Source organism: Pungitius pungitius, chromosome 7 (assembly GCF_949316345.1).
Source record: "Pungitius pungitius chromosome 7, fPunPun2.1, whole genome shotgun sequence".
Taxonomy (NCBI): domain Eukaryota; kingdom Metazoa; phylum Chordata; class Actinopteri; order Perciformes; family Gasterosteidae; genus Pungitius; species Pungitius pungitius.
The window spans coordinates 1453017-1476120 of record NC_084906.1 but is presented as its reverse complement, the minus strand read 5'-3'; the positions used below and the strand labels follow the sequence as shown (position 1 = coordinate 1476120).

General features: G+C 44.6%; 2 protein-coding genes and 1 long non-coding RNA gene across 9 annotated transcripts in view; 2 read left to right on the top strand and 1 right to left on the bottom strand.

Annotated features, from left to right (window-relative positions):
* Positions 1-351: 351 nt before the first annotated feature.
* LOC119217057 (uncharacterized) lies at positions 352-3038 on the bottom strand. The gene is made up of 2 exons (XR_005120189.2): positions 2431-3038; positions 352-2187 (listed from the first exon to the last, which is right to left on the bottom strand). It is a non-coding gene; the product is annotated as an uncharacterized LOC119217057 (long non-coding RNA).
* A 537-nt stretch (positions 3039-3575) lies between these two features.
* On the top strand, positions 3576-12575 carry ak4 (adenylate kinase 4). 2 transcript variants are annotated; one of them, XM_037470390.2, is made up of 6 exons: positions 3576-3928; positions 4079-4222; positions 4838-4957; positions 8873-9045; positions 10041-10159; positions 10924-12575. In XM_037470390.2, exons 2-6 carry the CDS (start codon positions 4081-4083, stop codon positions 11048-11050), a joined length of 681 nt encoding a protein of 226 aa, XP_037326287.1. In that variant the 5' UTR covers positions 3576-3928; positions 4079-4080; the 3' UTR covers positions 11051-12575. The 2 variants fall into 2 exon arrangements, with proteins under 2 accessions (XP_037326287.1, XP_062419422.1); XM_062563438.1 differs by lacking the exon at positions 3576-3928 and having other exon boundaries at positions 3945-4222.
* Positions 12576-13308: 733 nt separating this feature from the next.
* Positions 13309-23104, top strand: part of dnajc6 (DnaJ (Hsp40) homolog, subfamily C, member 6) — a 34582-nt gene continuing 24786 nt past the window's right edge. For 5 of the 6 annotated variants that reach the window (XM_037470388.2, XM_037470386.2, XM_037470383.2 and 2 more), the window contains exons 1-2: positions 16534-16996; positions 20469-20604. In XM_037470388.2, coding sequence (XP_037326285.2) covers positions 16798-16996; positions 20469-20604 — 335 coding nt within the window. In that variant the 5' untranslated portion in view covers positions 16534-16797. Of the gene's footprint in view, positions 13733-16533; positions 16997-20468; positions 20605-23104 lie in introns of those variants that run through there. The other variant, XM_037470387.2, reaches the window with a different exon arrangement.

Here is a 23104-nt window from a genome sequence, read left to right as displayed (position 1 = left end):
TACCCTTTCAGTGAAACATTTTACTGACATGAATCAAACGGTGGATGTATTTTCTAAAACAAGTTTCTGAAAAAAACAATTTCATTTCAATGTGCTGACACCAGACACAGTGTGTTTTGAACACTCTTGTACTGTGATATATCAATTGTACATATTGAACTATTCCTTTAAGGTTCTTGAAAGCAACAATGACAATTTATATAAAATGGCGACTATAGCAATAATCGATTTTACTCATCGATGAGTGTCGCAGATCATGTTCAACTGCTCCGCTTCATTTTGGCAAACACTGACTAGTTTTGCGTTCTCAAAACTGGACTCATTACACACAAGTGACACATTAGCACTTAATTGTTTTGACAAGTTTTTAATCATCATATTCATCATCAAGGTTTACAAGAACAGTGGGGAGGAGCTGTACGCCTTGTTATTTAGAACCAAGGCACACCATTTATAGATCTATAGCTCTCTCTACTGACAACAATGTGAAACAACCGAGTCAGAGCCGCCTTCCGTTTCAGCCTGCAGACCAGCACTCCCATTGGTAAACAGTTCAGATTGGTCCTAATGGTTTCATTAGGACCAAACCTCAAGAACCACTTTTATTCAAAACTTTGTATTCATCAGGTGCGAGGACTTATGTTGCATTGTAGGGTTCCTAAACATTTGACTTATGGGAGCAGAGGTGTCGGGGGGGATAGGGGGAGGACAATAAAGGACACACTAAATGTAGGTTTTCTTTGTGAAGTTATTATGATGTACTTTTGTTTTGATGCTAAATTAACTTTGCTGTTAATGCTATTGAGATAACAATTAGAAGGTGTTCAATGTAATCTCAAAACTGAGAGAATAGAGACTTCAGTCACTCAATAGTTTTTCTGGCTGTAACCTTCTGTATTTAAGATCATAATAATAAATAAGAGATTTGTATAAGATAAAGATGAATAAAGGACCATACCATTTTTAATAAAGTACAGTTCCCTTTAATTGTTATTGTGAAGCAGAAGTTATAGAAGTGCATTCTTATGTAAAGGTGAATGTTTTTTATATTTATACAAACAATCAAGCTTAAAACATTTTAACTGTGCAATCTAGTTTGGTGAGTTAAAACCATTTAGTAATTAGAAACATGGACAATAGGATATCCTATTCCACAAAGAAAATACCATTTTTTTAAACATACTCACTTTTTTGTTAGGCTACGATTAACCGCACTCGTGTAAAGATGGCAGCCATCCTTCAGTTATCACAGTACTGTACCTTCGATGGGGACAGCATCAGCACTTTGATAACTGAACCAGGGCAGCCTGACAAATCTGGCAGATCTTTGTTCCAGTTACCGTCCACCGTCCAGGCCACCAGGTGTGAATACAACCAAAGGCTTTTTGCATTTTTTGCATCATAGTTGGTGGTAGAGAAGAGGGTACAAAGCCTAAACTATTTTTTGTAGTTGAATCAAGGGAACAGAAATAAACAAGTCCTTACACAGGCTCATCCAGATGATTCAGGTTTCCTTCATACAACATACTGCTGTTTGAGTTTATAATATATTCTAGATTCTGAGAAGTGCAGTGAGCAGTGAGTCATAGAAGTTCAAGGAGAAAGCTGACATGCATACATCGCATATTATTACTAGCAGGACAGTTAATGCAAACTCGCTCACATGCAAATTAAACACTATGTTACTCTGTTTGTAAATATATCATTAAAACAACACTACAGTTCATGGAAATTGAAGGAGGAAGCTTGCTCTCTATTCTCATGTATTTGATCAGATTTAATTATTTCATCTATTTCGAAAGTCTTTTTTTTTCTCATTATTTTCCATTTTAACAACAACATCCACTTTCTATTCCCTTTTTTTCTTCTTCTCCAAACCGTTTTCCTGCTAGGACTTGGTAGAGACCCGCATATTATTCATACAAACCACAAGGCCGAGTGACGTCAGACTTGTTATGATTCTCTTCGCAGGCTCCGCCCCCCTTCGGCGATAGCGGCGGCTCCTCCTCCCCGACGGTCCGCCCTCCGCGCTTCATGAAAACAACTCCATTAGCCCGCGGCTCGTGGGCACTGGCCAAAAAACCCGCTGATGTCAGAAAAAGCAAAGCCAACATGCGTAAAAATAACTAAATATGGCAGCGGACAAACACGCCGTGACGGCTGAACGCTCCGCTGTAACAAGAGACTCTGTGGGGAAAGCGCGTGCACGTTACATAAACCCTTTAATAAATAACTGGGGTGTGCCTTATAACCTACTAACGGTAACTGGGAAGCTAACAGGCATTGACACACATACATAAATGGCTCAAATAGTGCAGCGTCGACGGTTGAGGTGAACGCTTGTTGCTGTATTCTACACAAACAAAAGTTACCCCCCCCCCCCCATCTAAACAGCACCGTTATCGATGCCGTTACGTAATCGTGACATACCTGCTTTATTTGGGACGAATGTGCTCTTTGAAAAGCTGCTTGACGAAGTATAAGTGCACTGTTCTGTGGATATTGTGCAGCCAAACGTTAACGCCCAGCAATGCGTACACACCCCTTTCCTGGGCAAAAACAAACACCACGCTGTAAGATTGAAATATAATTAGTAATTCTCAATTCCATTCAGTCCACATGCAATGTACAACACATATTATACTCACTTGCCTGCGATCTCCCCGTTTGATTCACCGTGTTTACGTGAATATTTTTAATGACGCAGCAAGACCACACGGAGCAACGTGATTGTCGCCATTTTTTGTTGTTATTGAATTCTCCAAAGCCATGTGACAACAATAATCGCAAAATTAAAAAAAAAAAAAAACGGGCTTCCGGCTGCGCAGACGAAAACTACTTTTACGAGGCTAAAGCAGGTTAATCTCCCGAGTTGTTTGTCTGCTGGATTAGTCTGGGCGTGCTCCACCCGGGACCCCGGAGAACCTGAAGAGCTGCGCGCAACGCCTGACAGCTCCGGGACGCTTCTGCAGCCGCGTGCGTGCGGCTTCGCAACAAGTTCAGGACTTCACTGGATTCCGCCCGTCCGCAAACGTTGCGCGGGATGACAGCGACTCGCGCATTCCTGCGCCAGTCAGCCAGCGGCACAGTACCCCCCGTCATGAACGTCACCAGCTCCGACGTGAGGGACGTGCAACGGCGACAACGACAAAGTGCAGGAATCCAAGACATTTTTTTTTGTTGGCATTATTGACTCAACTTTATTTATTCCATATTTAGAAATGTAAACTTTTGTAATAACGCAGAAAAGCTCATGGATAATTTAAATGCACTATTTACATTTATTTTAATCATTTCATTTAAGGTGTGATTATCTGATTTCCCACTTCTCTTCCTGAAACAGCTGTGTATAGAAATGTGGCTCACATACACTTTCTCCAAATTCATCCTCAATAGATTTCATTAAAAAGCTGGAAGGATGTTTTTCGTGTCGCATCCATTTGCTGGGAAAAATGTAATAATTTGATTTCCGAGTCCATGTGGAACCTAAGACCAACAGTTGTTGTCGTTGTAAAAACTACAGTAACCAGTTTACCCTGCGAAGTCCGTGCAACTCAGCCATCCGCATTTTTTCTGGATGATGTGTGCAGAAAAAAAAATAGGGCGTTGTTGAGACTCTCTCATTCATTCGCAGAGAAACATCTCGGTCCGTGAAGACGTAGGCGGGTGTAGTGTGTCCTTAAGAGAACCGAGAGAAGAAAAAAAAAAGAAAAAAAAAAAGGAAAAAGGATCGCTTTGAGTCGATCAGAGTCACAGAGCAGGATAGCCCCAACATGCGCACAGAGTGGGCTCTGCCGTGAGAGCTGCGGACCCGCACATAAACTGCCATTTTCATTGGCGAGACCTATTTCAGAAGCTCGCAGCTTTGGACCACTCGGGTCACTCATGCGCACATTTGATCGGGGGGGGGGGGGGATTTAATTCAGAGGTAATTTACTTCCTTCTTACGCGCGCGCGAACACACACACACACACACGCACACGCACACACACGCACGCGCACACACAGGACAACGTTACCAAACATTAAAAGTTGTTCATCTCAGGGGTTTTCCCGTTTGCCGTCTCTTTTTCGGAAGTCATGGCCAAGTTGTTCCGAGCGGCTATCATGGGTCCACCGGGATCGGGGAAAGGAACGATATCCAGGCGGATTGCACAAAGCTTTGGCCTGCAGTATCTGTCCAGCGGCCACTACCTAAGAGAGAGCATAGCGGCGAATACAGGTAGGAGACATCTGCCCGCAAACACCAAGAAACTGCTTGTTTCTGTCAATATCCATCTAAAAAATACGAAAATACGCCTGCAGAATAAAGTGTGATGTGCGATGCTTTGATCCTCAGTTGTTTTCCAGAAGTTCGTTCCACAGTAAACTTTCATGATTCAAACTGAGCCATAACATATGAGACATTTTGGCTAAAACGTTTTACGTTTTATCATCTGATTTCCATCTGGTGGTGAAGTGTCCCAACCAAGGGCTTTATTTCCCCAAACTTGCACTTTAAATCACGATTGCATAATTTTCAACTTCCTCATTCGTTACCCAGCTGGAGATCATTTAAGGCCTGCCAAGCCCATGTATAGTGACATTCAATTGTACAGTTCAGTGTAGTACGTTAAAGTTACTAAGTTAAATCATGTCTTGGTTGGCCGTACTGAAAGGAAGTCGTGACCTGCTGGATCCAATAACTAGGCATTTTTTCTTTGAAATTCAGCGTAATTCATAATATCTGATAGTTGACATGCAGGAGTTTGTGTGAAATTCAACAAGCTCTGTCCTGTCTTTTTAACTTTGGAAGCGGGAAGCCGATATGTGTCTTTACCTGTCTGATGTGTTTCAGAGGCAGGTGCGCAGGTGAGGACCTACGTAGAAAGAAGCATGTTGGTGCCTGACCATGTGATGACCAGCCTGATGCTGCCCAGACTGGAACAGCTGATTGACCAAAGCTGGCTGCTGGATGGTATGAGAGCACGGTCCATTCTATATTCTTTAGTACACTATCATTATGTAAAAGCAGCCTGTATCCATTGTAGTGAGGGAATTGTTATTTGTTGAGGAGTCAGGGCCAGCAATGGGAACTTCCAGCACCCCTTTAAATCTGATTGGTCCCTCCAGTTGCCACCCCCAAAACTCCCAGACTTGTTTTAAACCACCCGGGGCAGGCATTTACTACACCTCTGCATGCTTAGAAACATGGTCCCCAAAGTCCCACATCCAGCGTGTCTTCGAGTAGGTAAGTGGAAAAAGTACGTGCTGCTTCGTCCTACATGTGTGGGTGATTAGTGCTGAATACAGTACCAGCCGGCCTTTGGAGGACGCACGCTCTTCTGTTCTTCAACTTACAGTTAAATCAGGAAGTTCTTCGTTCTGTGTGAGCAAACATGTTCATGGACATGTGCACCAAAGGATGAGAAATGCCGATAATCTCTGGCGATTAAGAAGAACGTGACGTCATTTCCTTTCCGGGGTTTGGAGAAGAATGCTGCAGATCTGGATGCAACGGGGAGTGGACTTCTGGTGGGCTCAACCTGGATTATTGATCAATGAACAAGATCGACTATTGGACGTTGTAGGAAAAATTGGTTAACTAAAAAGTGAACGTCCATAAGCAGCTTCTTCCTGATTCAATTTACGCTGAGCTTCATCCTTCATAGAGGATTAGCAGTGGGTTTTTTAGGAACAACGGGTGTCTAATAAGTTCCCTGTGCTCTCCTGGTCGGTATCAAAAGCCTCACAACTTATAACTGTAAGTGCTCAGGAAAAAACAAAAAACTAGTTATGTATTTCCTTATATAAACTTTCTTTCCATAGTATAGAGCAGCATATGAGATCCTGAGATGACAAACTCTTGTCTTTCTCAAGTAAAATATTATCCAAATCGCTAAGAGAGAGACACCAAACATTGACAAAACGGACTGGTTGGTGTCACACGCGTTTAAACCTTGAAACATGATCACTAAACAAATACTTTTTGGGGCAAACAAGAAATAGCAAACAAATCAAGGTAGGTCACGCACACACACACCTGCACACAGCGTGCTTTCATTTATCTCAGATCTAAAAGTTGACTAAAACGGTGTCTTCAACCCTGGAAACTCTGGACTTGTCACGGTTTGGCTTCGCTTCCGGTTTTAGTTTGAAGTTTCATGTCTCTTGTGGTCCTGGGTTAACTTCACTTCCTGCCTTGTCTTGTGATTGCGTGATTGATTCCACCTGTGTCCAATCACCTGCACCTCCCTTGTGTATTTAAGCCCTGTGTGCCAGTTGTCCTTTGTCGCGTCACTGTCCATGTCTATGTGTCCCTTGCCGTTGGAGCACGTTATTGTTTTCTTGTCAAGATTAAAGAGCACGTTGTTCGAGAACCTCTGCATTTGAGTCCTGCTTCCGCCTGCTCCAGCACCGTTCGTGACAGAATGACGCGACCAAGGAAGGACTCAGCAGGGTTTTACCCTAATGATAAATATTTGGGAACTCGCCTTGCGTTTGGGGGACCACGGAGCATGCAGCAGGCTGCCCGGCGAAACACCGGCATGCCAGCGGACTCCTGGAGCGACCTGGGGCCTGACTACCTCGACGTAAGAAGCCCATTTTTTCAATGGAAGACTGATGTCGTTGTTGGCCCCAGGAGCTACCAGGAGGAATGCTTCAGGCTCCGGGACCTCCTCAATCCGAGGAGAAGGAGCCGACGAACCCCCGCAGTCCCGGCTCCCGACTCGGCCCCCAGATATCCGTTCCAGCCTGAGCGGGCCCCAAGACGCTCGTTTCAGCCTGAGCGGGCCCCAAGACGCCCGTTTCAGCCTGAGCGGGCCCCAAGACGCCCGTTCCAGCCTGAGCGGGCCCCAAGACGCCCGTTCCAGCCTGAGCGGGCCCCAAGACTCCCGTCTCCGCCCGTTCCGGCCCCCAGAGTCCAGTCTCCGCCCGTTCCGGCCCCCAGAGTCCAGTCTCCGCCCGTTCCGGCCCCCAGAGTCCAGTCTCCGCCCGTTCCGGCCCCCAGAGTCCAGTCTCCGCCCGTTCCGGCCCCCAGAGTCCAGTCTCCGCCCGTTCCGGCCCCCAGAGTCCAGTCTCCGCCCGTTCCGGCCCCCAGAGTCCAGTCTCCGCCCGTTCCGGCCCCCAGAGTCCAGTCTCCGCCCGTTCCGGCCCCCAGAGTCCAGTCTCCGCCCGTTCCGGCCCCCAGAGTCCAGTCTCCGCCCGTTCCGGCCCCCAGAGTCCAGTCTCCGCCCGTTCCGGCCCCCAGAGTCCAGTCTCCGCCCGTTCCGGCCCCCAGAGTCCAGTCTCCGCCCGTTCCGGCCCCCAGAGTCCAGTCTCCGCCCGTTCCGGCCCCCAGAGTCCAGTCTCCGCCCGTTCCGGCCCCCAGAGTCCAGTCTCCTGGCCCGTCCCCACGGCCCCTGATCGTGCCCCCTCCCTCCCATCCCTTGGTCCTCTCCCCCCCACCCCTGGGGGCCGTCTGGGATCCGGCCCTTGAGGGGGGGGTGGGGTCAGGGGTTGGGCCGCCGCACTGCTCGGCGCCCCCCGCCACGACGACGCCGGAGCCGCACAGCTCGGCGCCCCCCGCCACGACGACGCCGCAGCCGCACTGCTCGGCGCCCCCCGCCACGACGACGCCGCAGCCGCACTGCTCGGCGCCCCCCGCCACGACGACGCCGGAGCCGCACTGCTCGGCGCCCCCCGCCACGACGACGCCGCAGCCGCACTGCTCGGCGCCCCCCGCCACGACGCACGGCCGCCGACCCGGCAGACCCCCCGAGACCCTGAGGCCCGGCCGCCGGCCCGGCAGACCCCCCGAGACCCTGAGGCCCGGCCGCCGACCCGGCAGACCCCCCGAGACCCGGAGGCCCGGCCGCCGACCCGGCAGACCCCCCGAGACCCCGAGGCCCGGCCGCCGACCCGGCAGAACCCCCGAGACCCCGAGGCCCGGTCGCCGACCCGGCAGACCCCCCGAGACCCCCACGCCTGGCCGCCGCCCCGGCAGGCCGCCGGACCTTAGCTGTCGGGTCCCCACCCTCCCTCCCCTTGTCTGATTTTTTCCGGTTCTGCTCCCCTTTAGGACCGTCTGGAATTCGGTCCTTGAGGGGGGGGTTCTGTCACGGTTTGGCTTCGCTTCCGGTTTTAGTTTGAAGTTTCATGTCTCTTGTGGTCCTGGGTTAACTTCACTTCCTGCCTTGTCTTGTGATTGCGTGATTGATTCCACCTGTGTCCAATCACCTGCACCTCCCTTGTGTATTTAAGCCCTGTGTGCCAGTTGTCCTTTGTCGCGTCACTGTCCATGTCTATGTGTCCCTTGCCGTTGGAGCACGTTATTGTTTTCTTGTCAAGATTAAAGAGCACGTTGTTCGAGAACCTCTGCATTTGAGTCCTGCTTCCGCCTGCTCCAGCACCGTTCGTGACAGGACTGGCGTTTCCCCGTCGCCCCATTGGCACGCAGCGTGATGTTGTGGTTGGAGGCATTTAACAGCTCTCACGTGACAACACAATGGAACATACCGAGTGAGTGCGAGCTTCCGGTGTAACGCGTAAGGAAGCCACGCATTGAAGACCAGCCAAAAATGCATTCACATCAGAACAAACGGAGAGGAAATGGACTTAAATCTTGATTGCCAAGAATATTGCATTTGATCCAGAGGTTTATGATTCCCTGACAACACCTTGGTGGTGAGGAGACTTTAAATCTGGCACCTCTGGGTTTGGTGACATTTTTCTAGGAAGTTGATGCGTATGAGCATGATGATGATGTTGTCATGTCACTTCTACATGTTATCTCAAACCACAGCAACTCGAGTGCATGTTTATCAGCAACCGATTTGCAGTATGAAAGTGTGAAACTGACCAATAAATGTCCGACTGAACCTTCCTCCGTCCCCACCTGCTCTCTCTTTAGGTTTCCCCCGCACTCTGTCGCAGGCCAACGCCATGAACAACCTGTGCCAGCTGGACATGGTCATCAGCCTCAACATCCCCTTCGAGACTCTGAAGGAGAGATTGAGCGCCCGCTGGATCCATCAAGCCAGTGGGCGGGTCTACAACATGGGCTTCAACCCACCCCGAGTGCAGGTCTGCAACGTTTTTAAAAGACAGTGCAGTTACAGTCCCTAAAATATTCAGCACTTTTCTTTCTTTTTTCGTTACCATTGATTGTCCTGGGGGTCCGTTTCTTCCTCACAAGATCAAGTATGTAGTATTTTTAAGCTGGTATTCATTTAATTTTTGGCTGCAGCAGGGTGGAGGCCTGTTAAAAGGAGAGATTGGAACCAGATGTGTTCATTACCCTAGCATCTCGCACACCAACAACAACACTCCTGCTGCTTTTTGTTTCACTTCAAATGTCCCGGTTGTTAAATGGGATTAAAAGACCATTTTGAATGGTTTTGTTTCTTAATATACGTAAGTCTGTACTGGTCACAAACCTAGGAGTGGATAAAACAGTTAACATACTTACAGCAAAAGGTCTAATGTACACAACAAATATATACGTTTACATGTCCAAAATGTTTTGCATCTACTAGTTTAACATTAGAAAAGAAAATTCTTAAATATTGCACCTTAAATGAATACATTTGCTACTGGAAGATATAGTGGAGTTATGTCCACCTGATCACTGACGGATGTTGTCCTCTTACTCTGTGGTGTCATCTGACCGTCTTATTGCGTTTAGGTACAAGTGAGTGCCTGTGTGCCCCGATGACTCGCTATTTGCCACCGCTTTGCACTGCTCTCATACGGGGGGGGGGGGAGTTGATAACTCTGTCATAAACCATAGTCTTCAGGCAATCCCTCAATCACGGGTGTGCTCTGAGTTATTAGTTTACTCCCTTTCAGTGACCGAAAAAATGTCCAACCCAATTTCATGGCCAATGTAGATGTGGTGTTATTGATATCTTTATAACGCATGAGCTCCAAAAGACAACAATGCAGTAATGGCGGTACATACCGTAGGTGTCTACATGCAGTGGGATTTAACTGAGTTTAACTTATTTTGACATTCGATTTTGATTGGCCTTTTCTAGATTGTTTTACATTGTTGCATGTGTTACCTTGTGTTGTGTCAGGGTAAGGATGACATCACTGGGGAGCCACTGATTCAGCACGATGATGACAAACCCGAAGCCCTGATGGCCAGACTGAGACACTACAAAGATGTCGCCAAGCCCGTCATAGACCTGTACAAGTCAGTAAATACATTGCTTTCATTTTTTTTACAAACAGACAGTTTTTGCTCTGAATATCGAAATCAGAATCAATGAAATATACATTTTAGCAGATGAATCTGGTGTTATTAGAACATTGTTTAACATTTTTCATTGGAAAAGCAATGCAGTCACAAGCAAGGTTGCACTTAGAAAATCAAACCCAGATGTCAATAAATAATTCATACAGTTCATACAGTGCGTTCATTCTCCTTCTCTTGGATGTGTTAGATGAATGTCTGAATCAAATTAGCTTATAATTATATAACTATAAATTAAATTGCCTTACTAAAAAGGGAACTTCACTATTTTTAGACATCATAATGAGTTTATGGGTCTCAGGGAGTACAAATACATACATAAAAACTTCAAATACGCATGTATTTGAACAAAGTGATATGACTGAAGTCAGTTGACAACTTAAAATTGTAAAATGAATAGAATCTGGCGATGGCATTGTTCTTTTAGAGAGGACTCGTCTTCCCGAGCCTCTTCCTCTTCCTCTGACGCTTCTCTTCTTGATGCTACATCCGCTGCCATTAAGATCTGAGTCATCTGAGTCTCTGATCCAGCTAGTGAGTTGCAATGTGGGTAATGCAGTGTAGGCCCGGTTTTTGACAAGGAAGAAGAGCACGTGCCTTCCAATGCCACATCCTACCATTCAATCAATCACTTTAGAAATGTGATCCAGAAATGTTTCCAAATGTTCAAATATATATATATTTTTTTAATTTCTTTTTCTCAGGTCACAAGGAATCCTGCACTCGTTCTCTGGTACAGACACGGACCGTATTTGGCCTTATATAAATTCCCTCCTCAGCACCAAGATGCACACACAGCCATCAGGTTACGTTCAAACCCAGAGACCCTGACATTCTGATTGATAAGACCCAGAAGAGAACAGTTTCTTATTTCTAGTAGATGGAGCTGATGTTTTAAGACGTGTGACTCAGCTTTTAGTTTCCCTCTTGTTGAGGTCTAAGTGAACTGAACAAAACTTTAGTCTTCAAACAAATTTGTAGTAGAGTTGCCAAAGGGGTTTTATCAAATGAACGGTTTTATGCAATTCTAGAGCTTTATTGATTGTGTTGATTTCTGCACTATTTTGAGACATTTCATTTTGATTTTAACTATTCATCCAAATATTACACAAGTACCCTGCGTCAGGCAGCACTTTGCTTTTTATCTACAATTTGTTCCAATTGCAATTGTCACCACAATTCAGGGAAAAAGGTAGAATATTGATATGAAATCGAACCCTTGAAACATTAGTCTGTCATATTTAATTGTGTATGCTTTAATTTTCATAATCAAGTAAACGATCACGTTGTCGCCTCTATGGTTATACTCTGTGCAGTTTGAGAGTGAAATTACCCCATGAAAACAAAGACTCTTTGTTTAAGTGGTTAAAAACAACAACAACGCTATAACCGATAACTAAGTCATCCCCACAGCTTTCACTTTCAGATTCAAGGGTCCAATTTCTGTAAGTCATGTGTAATATGCTGAACATAATGCCCACAAGTCTACTGGTACAACAAACCTTCAAACCAGTTTGTGGTTGTTTTGCTAAAATAGCCATCAATTAAACAAACACTGCTGAAGAATATTACGCAATCTGCAACTAATAACATGCAGTGCAGGACCATCTACTACGCAGCTGCTGGACTTGCGCAATATTACAAAAGCTCTCTCAGTCCCAACACACTCTGGCTGGGATGAAGACTAATGCACAGAATATAGATTGCCTTCAATGCTGTTACATATCTTTTTTATATATATGGTTTCCAATAGATTGGAATCATCAAAATCGAATAGTAGTATTTTCCTCGATTTTTTTAAATTTTTTACTTTAAGTCAGTTGAATTTCAGTAATTGCAAAATTGTATGATTCAGAAGCATTAATCATATAAAGTGTATATTTGTCTTATTTCCTGATGTATTTTATGTGTTAATGCATTTTACAAGTGATTGGTAAAGGTTTTGTAATAATAAAAAAAAGCAAAGAGGTTTTTCTAAATTATAATTTATTTTATGAACAAATTTGCCTCATTCTCGGTTTCCTTATGGTCTAAAGTGGGTGTCGGAGACCTGGGAGATGACAGACCAAAGATACAAAGGAAGATAAAACCGTTTTCTTTCAATAGAAAGAGGATAAGATGTCTGTGGATTGTAGTAGGACTGCATCTGATTGACACTTTGGTTTCATGTTGGGGAGCGTGATATGCCAGTCTGTGTGGCTGAATGAAAGGGTTTGGAGTTAAAGTGCTATGTTATATGGGACCACACCCCTCTGCCGTTGTGTAACCACAGTATTGTGGGATTTTCCTTCCTTATTTTGAATTCTCGGTCTCTGACTATGTTACATTCTCAGATTAAAAAAACTATTTGACCAAGTTCCTGCCTTATTATATTTGTATGTACAAATCCTGTAGTCGTATGTTATTGTAAGTATTTTATGAAAGAATGACAGCTGATTCATTCTGTTATTGGGTGCAAACAGTTTTCTTCACAGATGCTTTAAATGAAGATACTGTTAGCAAAAGGACAGTGTAGGCCAAAAAACTTTAAACATGATAAACAAATTAAAATTCAAACTTTAAAGAACAGTATTCATTCAAATCCATGCTTATGAGAGACTTCTTTCTTCTTCTTTTGTTCCTTTCCAGAACACATGCAAGTAATTGCAATGCATTGCTCCTCCCCCTCTTTGCTCCATGGTCTTTTATATCATGTGAGAAAAAACAGGAAGCCTCAGGAGGAACGTGTGAAAACTTGCATTCAACGCAAAACGTATTAAATAAACCCCCTGGGCATCAGAATTTGGGATTGCACTCCCATCTGTGTTGACTTCTCGCAGAGGGAGCAGCACCGCAGTGTGTGCTCACTGCTCACACTGACCACGGAGCAGATTTAGATTCAGGTCTGACCACCGTGTGACCGAAGCCTGAAGTGCAGCACATTTGGTGTTGCGTTTCAGTCGTGTTTGTTTTCACAGGCCATATGGTCTCTGTTGTTGTTATGGGGACCTCTACCGTTTGACGGCGGTGGTAAATACTTTGGTGACCTAATTTATAAAAAAAAAATCTATAATCTCCACAACAATTATTTTATGGGTTCTCATCAGTACTGTTGGAGCAGCGGGGCCGTCGAAGCCAGTTTTCCTGAGCTCCATTGCAGGTTTTTGGAGGCTGCGCCGGCGGCTCGCGGATTCACGAGCATCGACTCGACCTTGCGCTTCCTCGTTTTACGCGCATCCGCATCACTTGCAGATCCACCAATCGGTCATCGCCGCACTCTGTTTGGTGCGCTCGTGCATAAATGTGATGCCGTCACGTAACTGCTTCTGTCAATTTACCGAGCGGTTAACCGGGAGATTCCGGGCGATCCTGGCCGGAGAGCGGGTCCTGCAGGGCGTTTTTACGCTTTGACCTTTGACTGGCAGCGGATGACAAATCAAAGGTCGGCCGCTTGTAAACGGAGGTCCGTTCTCAAAGCGCATCTCCACCACGACACCATACGGAAACATCCGATGAATGAAAGCAGTCTGCGAGGTAATGTCATCGGTTTATTTTCATTTGATGTGATTGATGAGACGCATTTCGTGGCCTACATCTCTTTCAACAAGGAAAACGCATCATGGTCTGTGTGTGTTACATAATATCGCGCTGCTGCCTCTGGAAATGCACTTTACTCCACTACATCCCCCCCCTCCACCCTCCACCCTTCCCGCGACAGATGGACAGATGCTTTTAGCACCAACAAGCTCCTGTAGGATGTCAACACGTTACTCCGTTTGTTCTCACTTTAAGGGGACACCGTTATCTTAAAAAAAACGCAAACGTATGGCCTCTTCGTGGCCTCGATGCAACACGAGCATCCCTCTGTTGGTTTATTGTTGGCTGAGCAGGTGGGTCGGTTTATGTGGTGTTTCGTAGTCATTGCTGTGCTGTGGCTTTCAACGAAGGGCTGGACTGATTTCACGCGTACGGGGTAGCCGCTGTGATAGCAGCTGGGTGTCAGCTGACGACGTCGTTACGGTAATGACGTCACCAGGACACCAGCGAGAGGCACTAGCACCCTGTCCGCAGGTCGATTTAACGACGGCAAGAGCTCTCTTTATTATTTACTAGTATGGAGATTTGGACGTGATGGATGTGTATCGGAAGTTTTACTGATTATCGGTGTTATCAAGATCACCATCTTCATGGCTCTACACACAGCCCCGTTCTTGTTTTGTCCATCACGTGACGTCACATTCCCTATAGGGCGCGCAGGTCACGTGAGCAGCTTAACACAGCTTGTGAGGTTTCACGCACTGACAATGGTCATTTAGTCCCATTATTCACTTATTATGAACGGAATAGTCAGACAGAAGTTTATCATTTTTTATTTTTTCCAATGTTAAGTGGGTAGTATCCACGTTGTTGTTCCTCTATAAAGAAATGTTGGTTTTTATCATTTTTTATGTTTCAGTTTTTATCAAACAGACCAACAATCCTTGTATTAAAGTCTCAACGATTCAAGTCACATGTCTGTCTTGTCAATTGAGTCAGCAGATTCCTGGATTCTTCTCTAACTCTTAGAGGAGTAATCATTAACCCTCAATCCGTACAAGTGATGGTAAAAACCAATAAGCGTAAAGCCACATTCCGTATCACAGTCATAAAACAGTTTAAAATTCACTCTGCATTGCATTTAAAGGCCTTTTGAGAATTCTCATAAGGGATGCAATACATGCCTCAACCGGCATCATAACTCAAAATCCACCATGAGAAAATTTGTGTTACAGCGCCTACAATGTCACTAAGTGGAGCAGCGTGTGGGGCATTGACTTATTCTTGTGACCCCATTGTCTATATGCAATGGTTAGCCCACACACATGGGTTGAAGTGGAACCATAATACAATGCTTTGAAATTGTGTTAAAACTTTTGGAATAAATATCAGAGATCTGATGAAGGTAAAAATATGTAATATCATATACATGTTTTTTTTCAAAGTCTGCAATACTTCTAGTTGGACGATACATTTTTATTAATATTTTCAGTCAGGGCTGTTTTATTTTAATTAATGGTTTCAGCTGATTATTTTCTCAATAAAATGCAAGAAAAACAGTGTAATATGGCCATTGTAATTCAACATGGTGATTTATATAGATTTTTATTCCATGAACCCAACATTAAAATATCTCAGCTCTAGTTAGTGTTTCTTTTTTTGGGTTTTTTAGGGGTTTGGACTTGTGCATTGTGTGAAAACCTTTGATCGGGGGAAGGAATCGTGACGTCCTCACCACACCTGCTGTATCCTCAACAGTCCCATGCATATAAGGACATCAAGGGGTAAACATTGGTTGGCACAGTTTGGACAGGAAGCTCCATGGCAACAATGCAGCAGCAACCCTTCATGTCCGGTGACGGTGGGGGTATCTTTCCTCCCTTTTGGACATTCCGTTCCTGCTGTGCTTTGAGCTCCAGTTTTCTCTCCTAAAAGAGTTTCCCAGGCTCATGTCCTCTTTTCAGAACCATGCAGGGTTTCTGTTGCCAGGGGACAAGGCCGAGGAAGGAAGCATGCCATGATGTTCTGTCCTTCATGGATCCAGGATCATTTAACAGAATATTGGCACACATTTAGAGCTAAAATTACAAATCCTTAATCTTTAAATTAAATTAAAATAAAGCCTGTTAATATTCAGAGGCCACTGCAGTTTTGAGAACATTTGCCTTGATGCAGCAGCAGTTTCCTTTGAGCCAAGCACTGTTTTCATGCAACGCTGACTACACAACCCCTTTCATTTGAACTTTACTGACAAGGCCATCCTGGACCCATTTATGAAATGAAGTCTTTTGAAGGGCCCTAACTCATGATTTTAACCAAATATTTAATATTTATATCTCTGTTATATCAATGTAAATGTATTATCATGTTATGATATATGTGTGGATACAATTAGGAATGTGTAGGCCATTTTTTTAATCATTCAATTAATCCAGAAATCTTACCTGTTGATCTATTTTAATCAACTTTAATATTGCCATCATTATGATATACCTATTAACCTGGTGGTGAATTATATTGTTATGCACAATAGGCAATCTTTTCTTTTACACAATTATCACGATGCATATTGTTTACAGAACCTAATTCTTCTACTTTCTTAATATTACAAATCCTCTTTTACGGAAACAAAAGCTACCGGTGCACTCGGCAGATTTCAGTATGTGAATCATAGATAACATGCGAGGATTAGAGTCTACATCCACAGGCAGCAGCAGCAGCAGCAGCAGCAGCAGCGAGGCGTCGTAGTGAAATGCGGTGCTGCTGAGGAAAGAGGAGGAGAGGGGAGGGGGGCGGTGGGGCAGAGAGAGAGAGAGAGAGAGAGAGAGAGCTGGGGAGAGAGACGGAGACACCGACCGACCGGCAAAATACTCATCTTCCCATAAAACAGAGGGGAAAGGAGGGTCGTCCTCTCCTGCTCGGACATGCGGCGCACCCAGCAGTAGCAGCGGCGGCGGCGGCGGCGCGGCGCAGCCCACGTCTTTGGAGCTTCTTTTGTCTTTAATCGGGTTTTTTTTTTCTTCTTCTCCTTTTCATTTTTATTTTTCTCGTGCGCTTTGGTAATGAGCTTGTTGGGGGCCTACAAGAAAAAGACTAGTTACGATGGCTACGAATCTTTGCAGCTGGTCGATAGCGGCGGAGATTGCTTCGGCAGAGTCGGCGGCGGCGGCGGCGGCGCAGTCGCGAGCACCACAGCGTCAACCCTCGGACCGAAGGCGGGTTCCCTGAGAGAGGAGGACTGCAGCACCATGGACAGCTCAGGTAAGCGTCCTCCCCGCCCCCGGGAACGTGGATGGGGGGGGGGGGGGATCGCGCAAGCCGACGTGGAGATCGAGTGCTTGTGTAACACGTGATGACTCGTCGCGGTATTAACGGATCCGGTAACTGTCCCGGTGTCAGGGTCAAGGTTTTAGCGGTGGGCAACACCATGGCTAGCAATAGCGGAAGTATGGAGAGATGCTGTGGCTCATAGCGGCTCCAACACCATGTATTACCTCAACGGCTACATTGGGCTCTGCACAGATTATGATACATGCCCCTGCACCATTGGGCTTGTGTACAAGTTCTAAAATCGTCTGCATTGTAGGTGTTGTTGTTGTTACATGAAGTGCCAACTCAGAAGGTGACCATGTAGCTACTGATGCATTTAACAGCCTACAGACCAGACTGGATTTAGATAGATGTTGTAGATCTGTTTTGATCATTTATTGGCACATAATAGATTATTCTAGTGACCATAATGTGTTAAAATACGTCAAATATGATGTAGATAACTCATTTGCAGTCAATGGTCAGGGATGTTTATATCATGATAACAACAATCAGTTGATATTTCACATGGGCTTTAAAGAAATCCCACTTCAGTTTTAGTCAGCAGAAGGATAAATATTCCAAATTCTGATGTTTAGTTGGCAGCTAGCTGTTTGATCATGTGATGGATTATAAGACTAATCTATGCATTTAAAACGGATAAATCCCCTACCGTTTATTGAATTCAGTTATACTAGCTCACTTGTTTTGTTTACCATTGCTATAATGATAATACAACTACTATTGACTAACTATTTATTACTTAGTTAATTAAATTTCCCTGTCATGCTAAAGACTTGGCCAGTCCAAAAAGGATTACAAAACGCCACTATTTATCAAACATCGAAAAATTAACTCATGATTAACACAATATTACACCATCATACCAGATACCATCTTTACTTATATAATATTTCACAATGAATAGTAGAAGTTAAGTCTTTAGAGCCTCGCTGCGGTGCTCTGTGCACACAGCCAGCCTACGACCATGGACATCTGTGTGAGACAAAAGAAGCTGGAGGAGGAGGCGGGTCAGTGGGGAAAGGGGTTTGGGGTGGTTGGTGATCGGTAAGGGTGTCAGATGTCCGTCTGGTCTCTGGCACGTCTGTCTCTGTCTGTGTGTGTCCGTGTATCCATCTGTCCCATTCACACGGCCTAATGCCGAGGGTTAAGGGGTTGGCACTCTGGAAGAAGGAAGCCACGTTCATTGATCTATCTGGCAACACTGAGAGCTCTCTGTTCTGTTGATGTCCCGCTCTCTCTCTCTCATACTGTGAGTGGCTTGGCTTTCTGATGCTGCTGTGGTGTCCGATGCAAGATATATCAGAGCCTCCCCCCGTGTGTCTGTATTAGCGAGGTTTGTCACGATAACTGGCTCAACAGTCTGCACCCTCCCACATCCATCTGGCCACGGACCGAGAGGCACAAGACAAGCTAACATAGCAAAGAAATAGATAAAACATACAATAGAGGCACAGAATATATACAGGATCGCAGAACTTTAACCAGAAAAGGTACTCATTTTTTTCATGGACCAATTTAACCTTTGAGAAGCAAGCAAGAAGCAAAAACAGTATATATCAACTTTCTAAATTTTATGTTTGGACACTAACAAACAAATTATACAACTCAGGTTTCATCAACCTTTTAGTATTTTAAAAATACTAGACTAAAAAGACTATTTTTAGATACAGAATAAGCACAACATCAATCAATTCCAATGCTCCTTGTGTTAGCAATTGTTAGCTTTTATTAGCCCGAGCTTATATTCTAACCATGGTACTGCAACATCCACCTTCAACGTGATCTCCTGTAATGCTCATTTCTCAACCTTGAGGCTGATTAAGCCCCCTGTGTTGGCAAATTGTAATGTTTAGGTTACAGAATCAATTTGAAAGAATCCTAATAGAAAGGAATTTTGTCTTAAGTGTTGAAGGTCAGTGCATACACGCCTCTACAGAGTTTGAAACTAGGCCCACGCATTTTAAAATCAATAGCAAGGTAAAAAGGTATGAAAATTTAGACATTTGTACAAAATAGTGTTTGATCATTTAAGTGTCAGCTGTCACCTGCAGCCCGGCACGGTGTGGTGACAATGTGGTGACATTTGTGCTGCAGCGCTGTGCGTCGGCCTTATTGTTGTGTGCATGCATCCAGCTGTGTCATTTACACCAAGCTGGATATATACGAACAAATTCAGACAGCCCACTGATCCCTGTGGACATAACGAGAACAGTCTCTTCTCTTTTTCTCTACCCGGGTCACCCCCCCCCACCCCCCCCACACCTCTCTGTTTCTATTGGTTGGCTGTAAAAGCAATAGGAGGCGGTTGTGAGTAGGGAGGAGAGGTTGCCTGTTTGCCTGGACTTGTGTTGTACTTTCTCATCAGTGAGAGTGTTTCCACGCACATTTGTTCCTACACATATAACAGATACGTCTTCTCACCTTTGCAGGTGTCTGAACCTGATTGACAGATCCAGGTTAAGCTCAGATTGCTCTTGATTTCAAGGAAGAATGTTCCTAATACATTCTGTCATGCTCACTCTGAAATTTGCATAGTAAGGATGTTAAAAATAGACCAAAACATACAACCCAAAAGCAGGGGAAGCATTTCAGTTCCTGCTCCTCAGCACAGACCTATTCAATATGGCCGCTGTAGTAAATGAATAGTTCTATTTTGAGAAAAATGCTCACCCCCCCCTTGTTTCGAAAGTTACAGGAGAAGATTACTCCCATTAAATTTTGATTGTACGTCATTAGTCCCGATTGCAATAAACAAATTAAATGATTAAGAATGTATTTTCAGTTAGCAGTAGAGTAAACATGGTCAGGCATTAGAAAAAAAACAGAGAACATGGATTTGACTGGGGAGCTCAGCTTTTTCTGTTGTTAACTGCCGTCAAGGTTTTAAAAGCACGGCAGTGATAACATAAGTGGTGCAATACTCACATTTATTTTTCAGTCCTTTTATAGATGCCACTGTGGTTGCTATGTGCGTGGTGTATGAGAGTTAGAGAGAAACAGATAATCACTCATCACTTAAAAGTTGCTGACTAAGGTAAAACACTCGGGTCTGTTCCAACTTTAACTTTTTATCGTGTAATCTCATGGACATGCACAGCTCCAGAGGGCATGCATGTGTCCTGTCTCTTATGTCCTTCTTGTCCCTCACTCTGTTACGCCTACACGTATATATTCTTGGTGTGTTGCTCAGTGACTCATGTGTTCATCACTTGAAAACCACAAAACTCCAGTTCGTAATTGAAGGATTGTATTAATTTATTTAGTAATTTATAGATTCTTAAAAGACTTCTGGACATTTACATGAAAGTGGACCTTTGCATCCTCAATGTGTCGGCTCCTATGTACATGTTGATTTTGTTTCCCTCTGGATTCTGATTGTCTAATGGTCCTCTGTCCCCAGATATGGATGCTAACTATAGCGGTGGACTGTTGGACATGGTGAAGGGAGGAGCTGGGAAGTTCTTCAGCAACTTCAAAGACAACTTGAAGGACACGCTGAAAGACACCTCCACCAAGGTCATGCATCAGGTTGCCACGTAAGTTTGTGCTGCATTCATACACATGATGTGCTATTGTCGCCTTTCTTTCCAGCCTGTGCATCCCTCATTCCATTAATTTTTAAGACGAACAAAATCTGGTCACAATCTCCATCCTTTCACCCTTCCAAAAGGTTACACTGGTTAACTTTGCCTACAATTTGTAAAACATTGTATCCTCAATATTTAATTTGAACAGTTTCATGGCAGCATGGATGGTACGTCACCCCATTTTGCACTTGTCCATCTAATAAATATGAATTGTAGTGATTACTTGGACCAATTGAATGTTGTTTCAGCAACTGATGACATCGTAATGTAGCTTCAGAGGGGCAGAGAGCGGTGTGGGCTGAGGGAGAAAAGAGGGAGGCAGCAGAGTCTGGCACGGCTCGGCCGTCCCAGTGTGTTTGTGCACAGGCATCTGCACAGGGCAGCACAAAGGGGCCTCTGTATTGTCAGAGACACACGCGGCTCCTCTCTCACTATCGACTCAGCAAGTTTGATCGTCGTCTCTGCTTCCTCTGAAGCTCACATCTTGACAAACTCCCTCTCTCCTGTCCGTGTCAATCCCCCCCGGCTGCCTCTCAACCCTCATTTTAAGCGCCACCGTGCCTTCATCTCCTCTCCTCTCTTTGCTGTCTCCTCCCCTGGCTGAATTATTGATAGCAGTTCAGTGAGCCAAATGGCCAGTGCACTGCTGATACAGAAGGATACATTTCACTTGGACCCAGTGTGAGGTGGTCTGTGTTTGTGTGCTGACTGCATGTGTGAGTGGGCGGTTGGGGTGATGCGGCGATGGGAGTCAGGCTACCGTGGCAACCGACTAAAAAGCCTTTCAGAAAAGAAAAGTAGATGTGCAAAGGTATGCTAATGTGCTACAGTTTAGTGCAGGGCACTTTTAAACTGCTTAGACAGGTTTCTTTGATGATGCCAGAGAAGTGTCTACGTAAAGTGTGCCGCTGTGATCTGACACACTGGAGCGTTAAGTGTGCAGTTTGTATGCATAACATTTAATAGTTTTATTCAAAGGTGGAAAGACCTGTCAAGATGACTGTGACATCATAACTGAATTTCCGAGGTTGAGGGCTCACTTGTTTTATGGCCATTATAAATAAATTAACATCTTGTGAAATGAGCTGTACAACAGGCCACACTGTAGATATCCAGGCATACTGAGGGGATTATGTAGATAGAGTAGCACGGTTTTCTGGGTCTGGCCCATTGTCCGTCTTTCAATGGTTTCCTCGCTTTGCTCCATAAAACATGAAAACAAAGTCAGCAATTAATTAGAGATATTTTATAACGAGCTGCAGGATCTAATGACGTGTTCTTGAGAGGTTCCGCGGCTCTCTATCAAAGCGTTGGACTGATGAACATTGCTCTTCATAAGGAAGACTCTAAATTGTATAATAGTGTTTCTCTACTGTATGCTTCTGAATTTTTAAATAGGAAATAACCTCCAGAAGAACAGGTTTGTCAATTGTGCGTTTAGCTTTTAGCACTCCTTTAAAGCAGTGATTCTCCATGGAAAAATAAAAATTAGAAAAAAAGAAACGAAAAAAAATCATCCTGTGATTTTATTTTGAAGGGACTTTTTTAATGCAGCTGAGTGTCGTTTTATTTGCCGGCTCGGCCGTCCATGTTTTCAGCAGCGTGTGCCAGGTTGGGTCAAACCATTCTGATATGGTGGGAGACTTTGGGTTTTTAGGATAATTAAACATCCTGAACATGAAATTCAGCTTAGGAACTTGATTTTGAATACATTTGAGATGTTGAGAATGTTCCTCGATTTGGGTTGCGGCTCGTCATTAAGGGGGGGTGATGGGTCCCGGAGCCAGACCAGTTGAGAACCACTGCTTTAAAGTGTGCAAAAAACAAATAATTAAAGCAGGTTTGAGACCTCCATGAAGAACTCAATGCTATCTTTCTATTCTAGCTTCTCAGGTGTATCTCAAACAGACAGAAATTCCCCATAGCTCGCAAGGCAAAACTCCTGTGAGCTCAGTTGTCCACTTTTAACATCCCAAAAAATACCCTCTTGGTTCATCTTTCGTCCACTATATATTCCAGGAGAAGGTTACTTAATCATTTATTGAAGCGTGCTTCAATGTCCACCTGGCCGAAGGTTTTTTTTTGCTTGCAGGAAAACGAATCTGTTTGTGCCGCTCGTCTGTGTGTTCCTGTGTCTGTGAGCAACTCGATGGCAACGGTCCAGATCAGTCTGCCTCATCTGGTTCTGTGAAAGGCACAGTGTTCTTAGTCCCAGACACCCTCCGCCCTTCCCCTGCCAAACACATATTCACTTGTCACTGTTTAATAAGACTAACACTTTATCGGCATCTCTCTTTGTTTCTCTGTAATTGTTTCTCTCCTCCAGAGAGTTATGGGTGCTGTGTGTGTGTGTGTGTGTGTGTGTCACTGGGGACATGGTTAGAACAACTCTGCTGTAGTGAAGCCCAAAAATCGCTTGTGGATATCATGGGTGTGTGTGTGTGTGTGT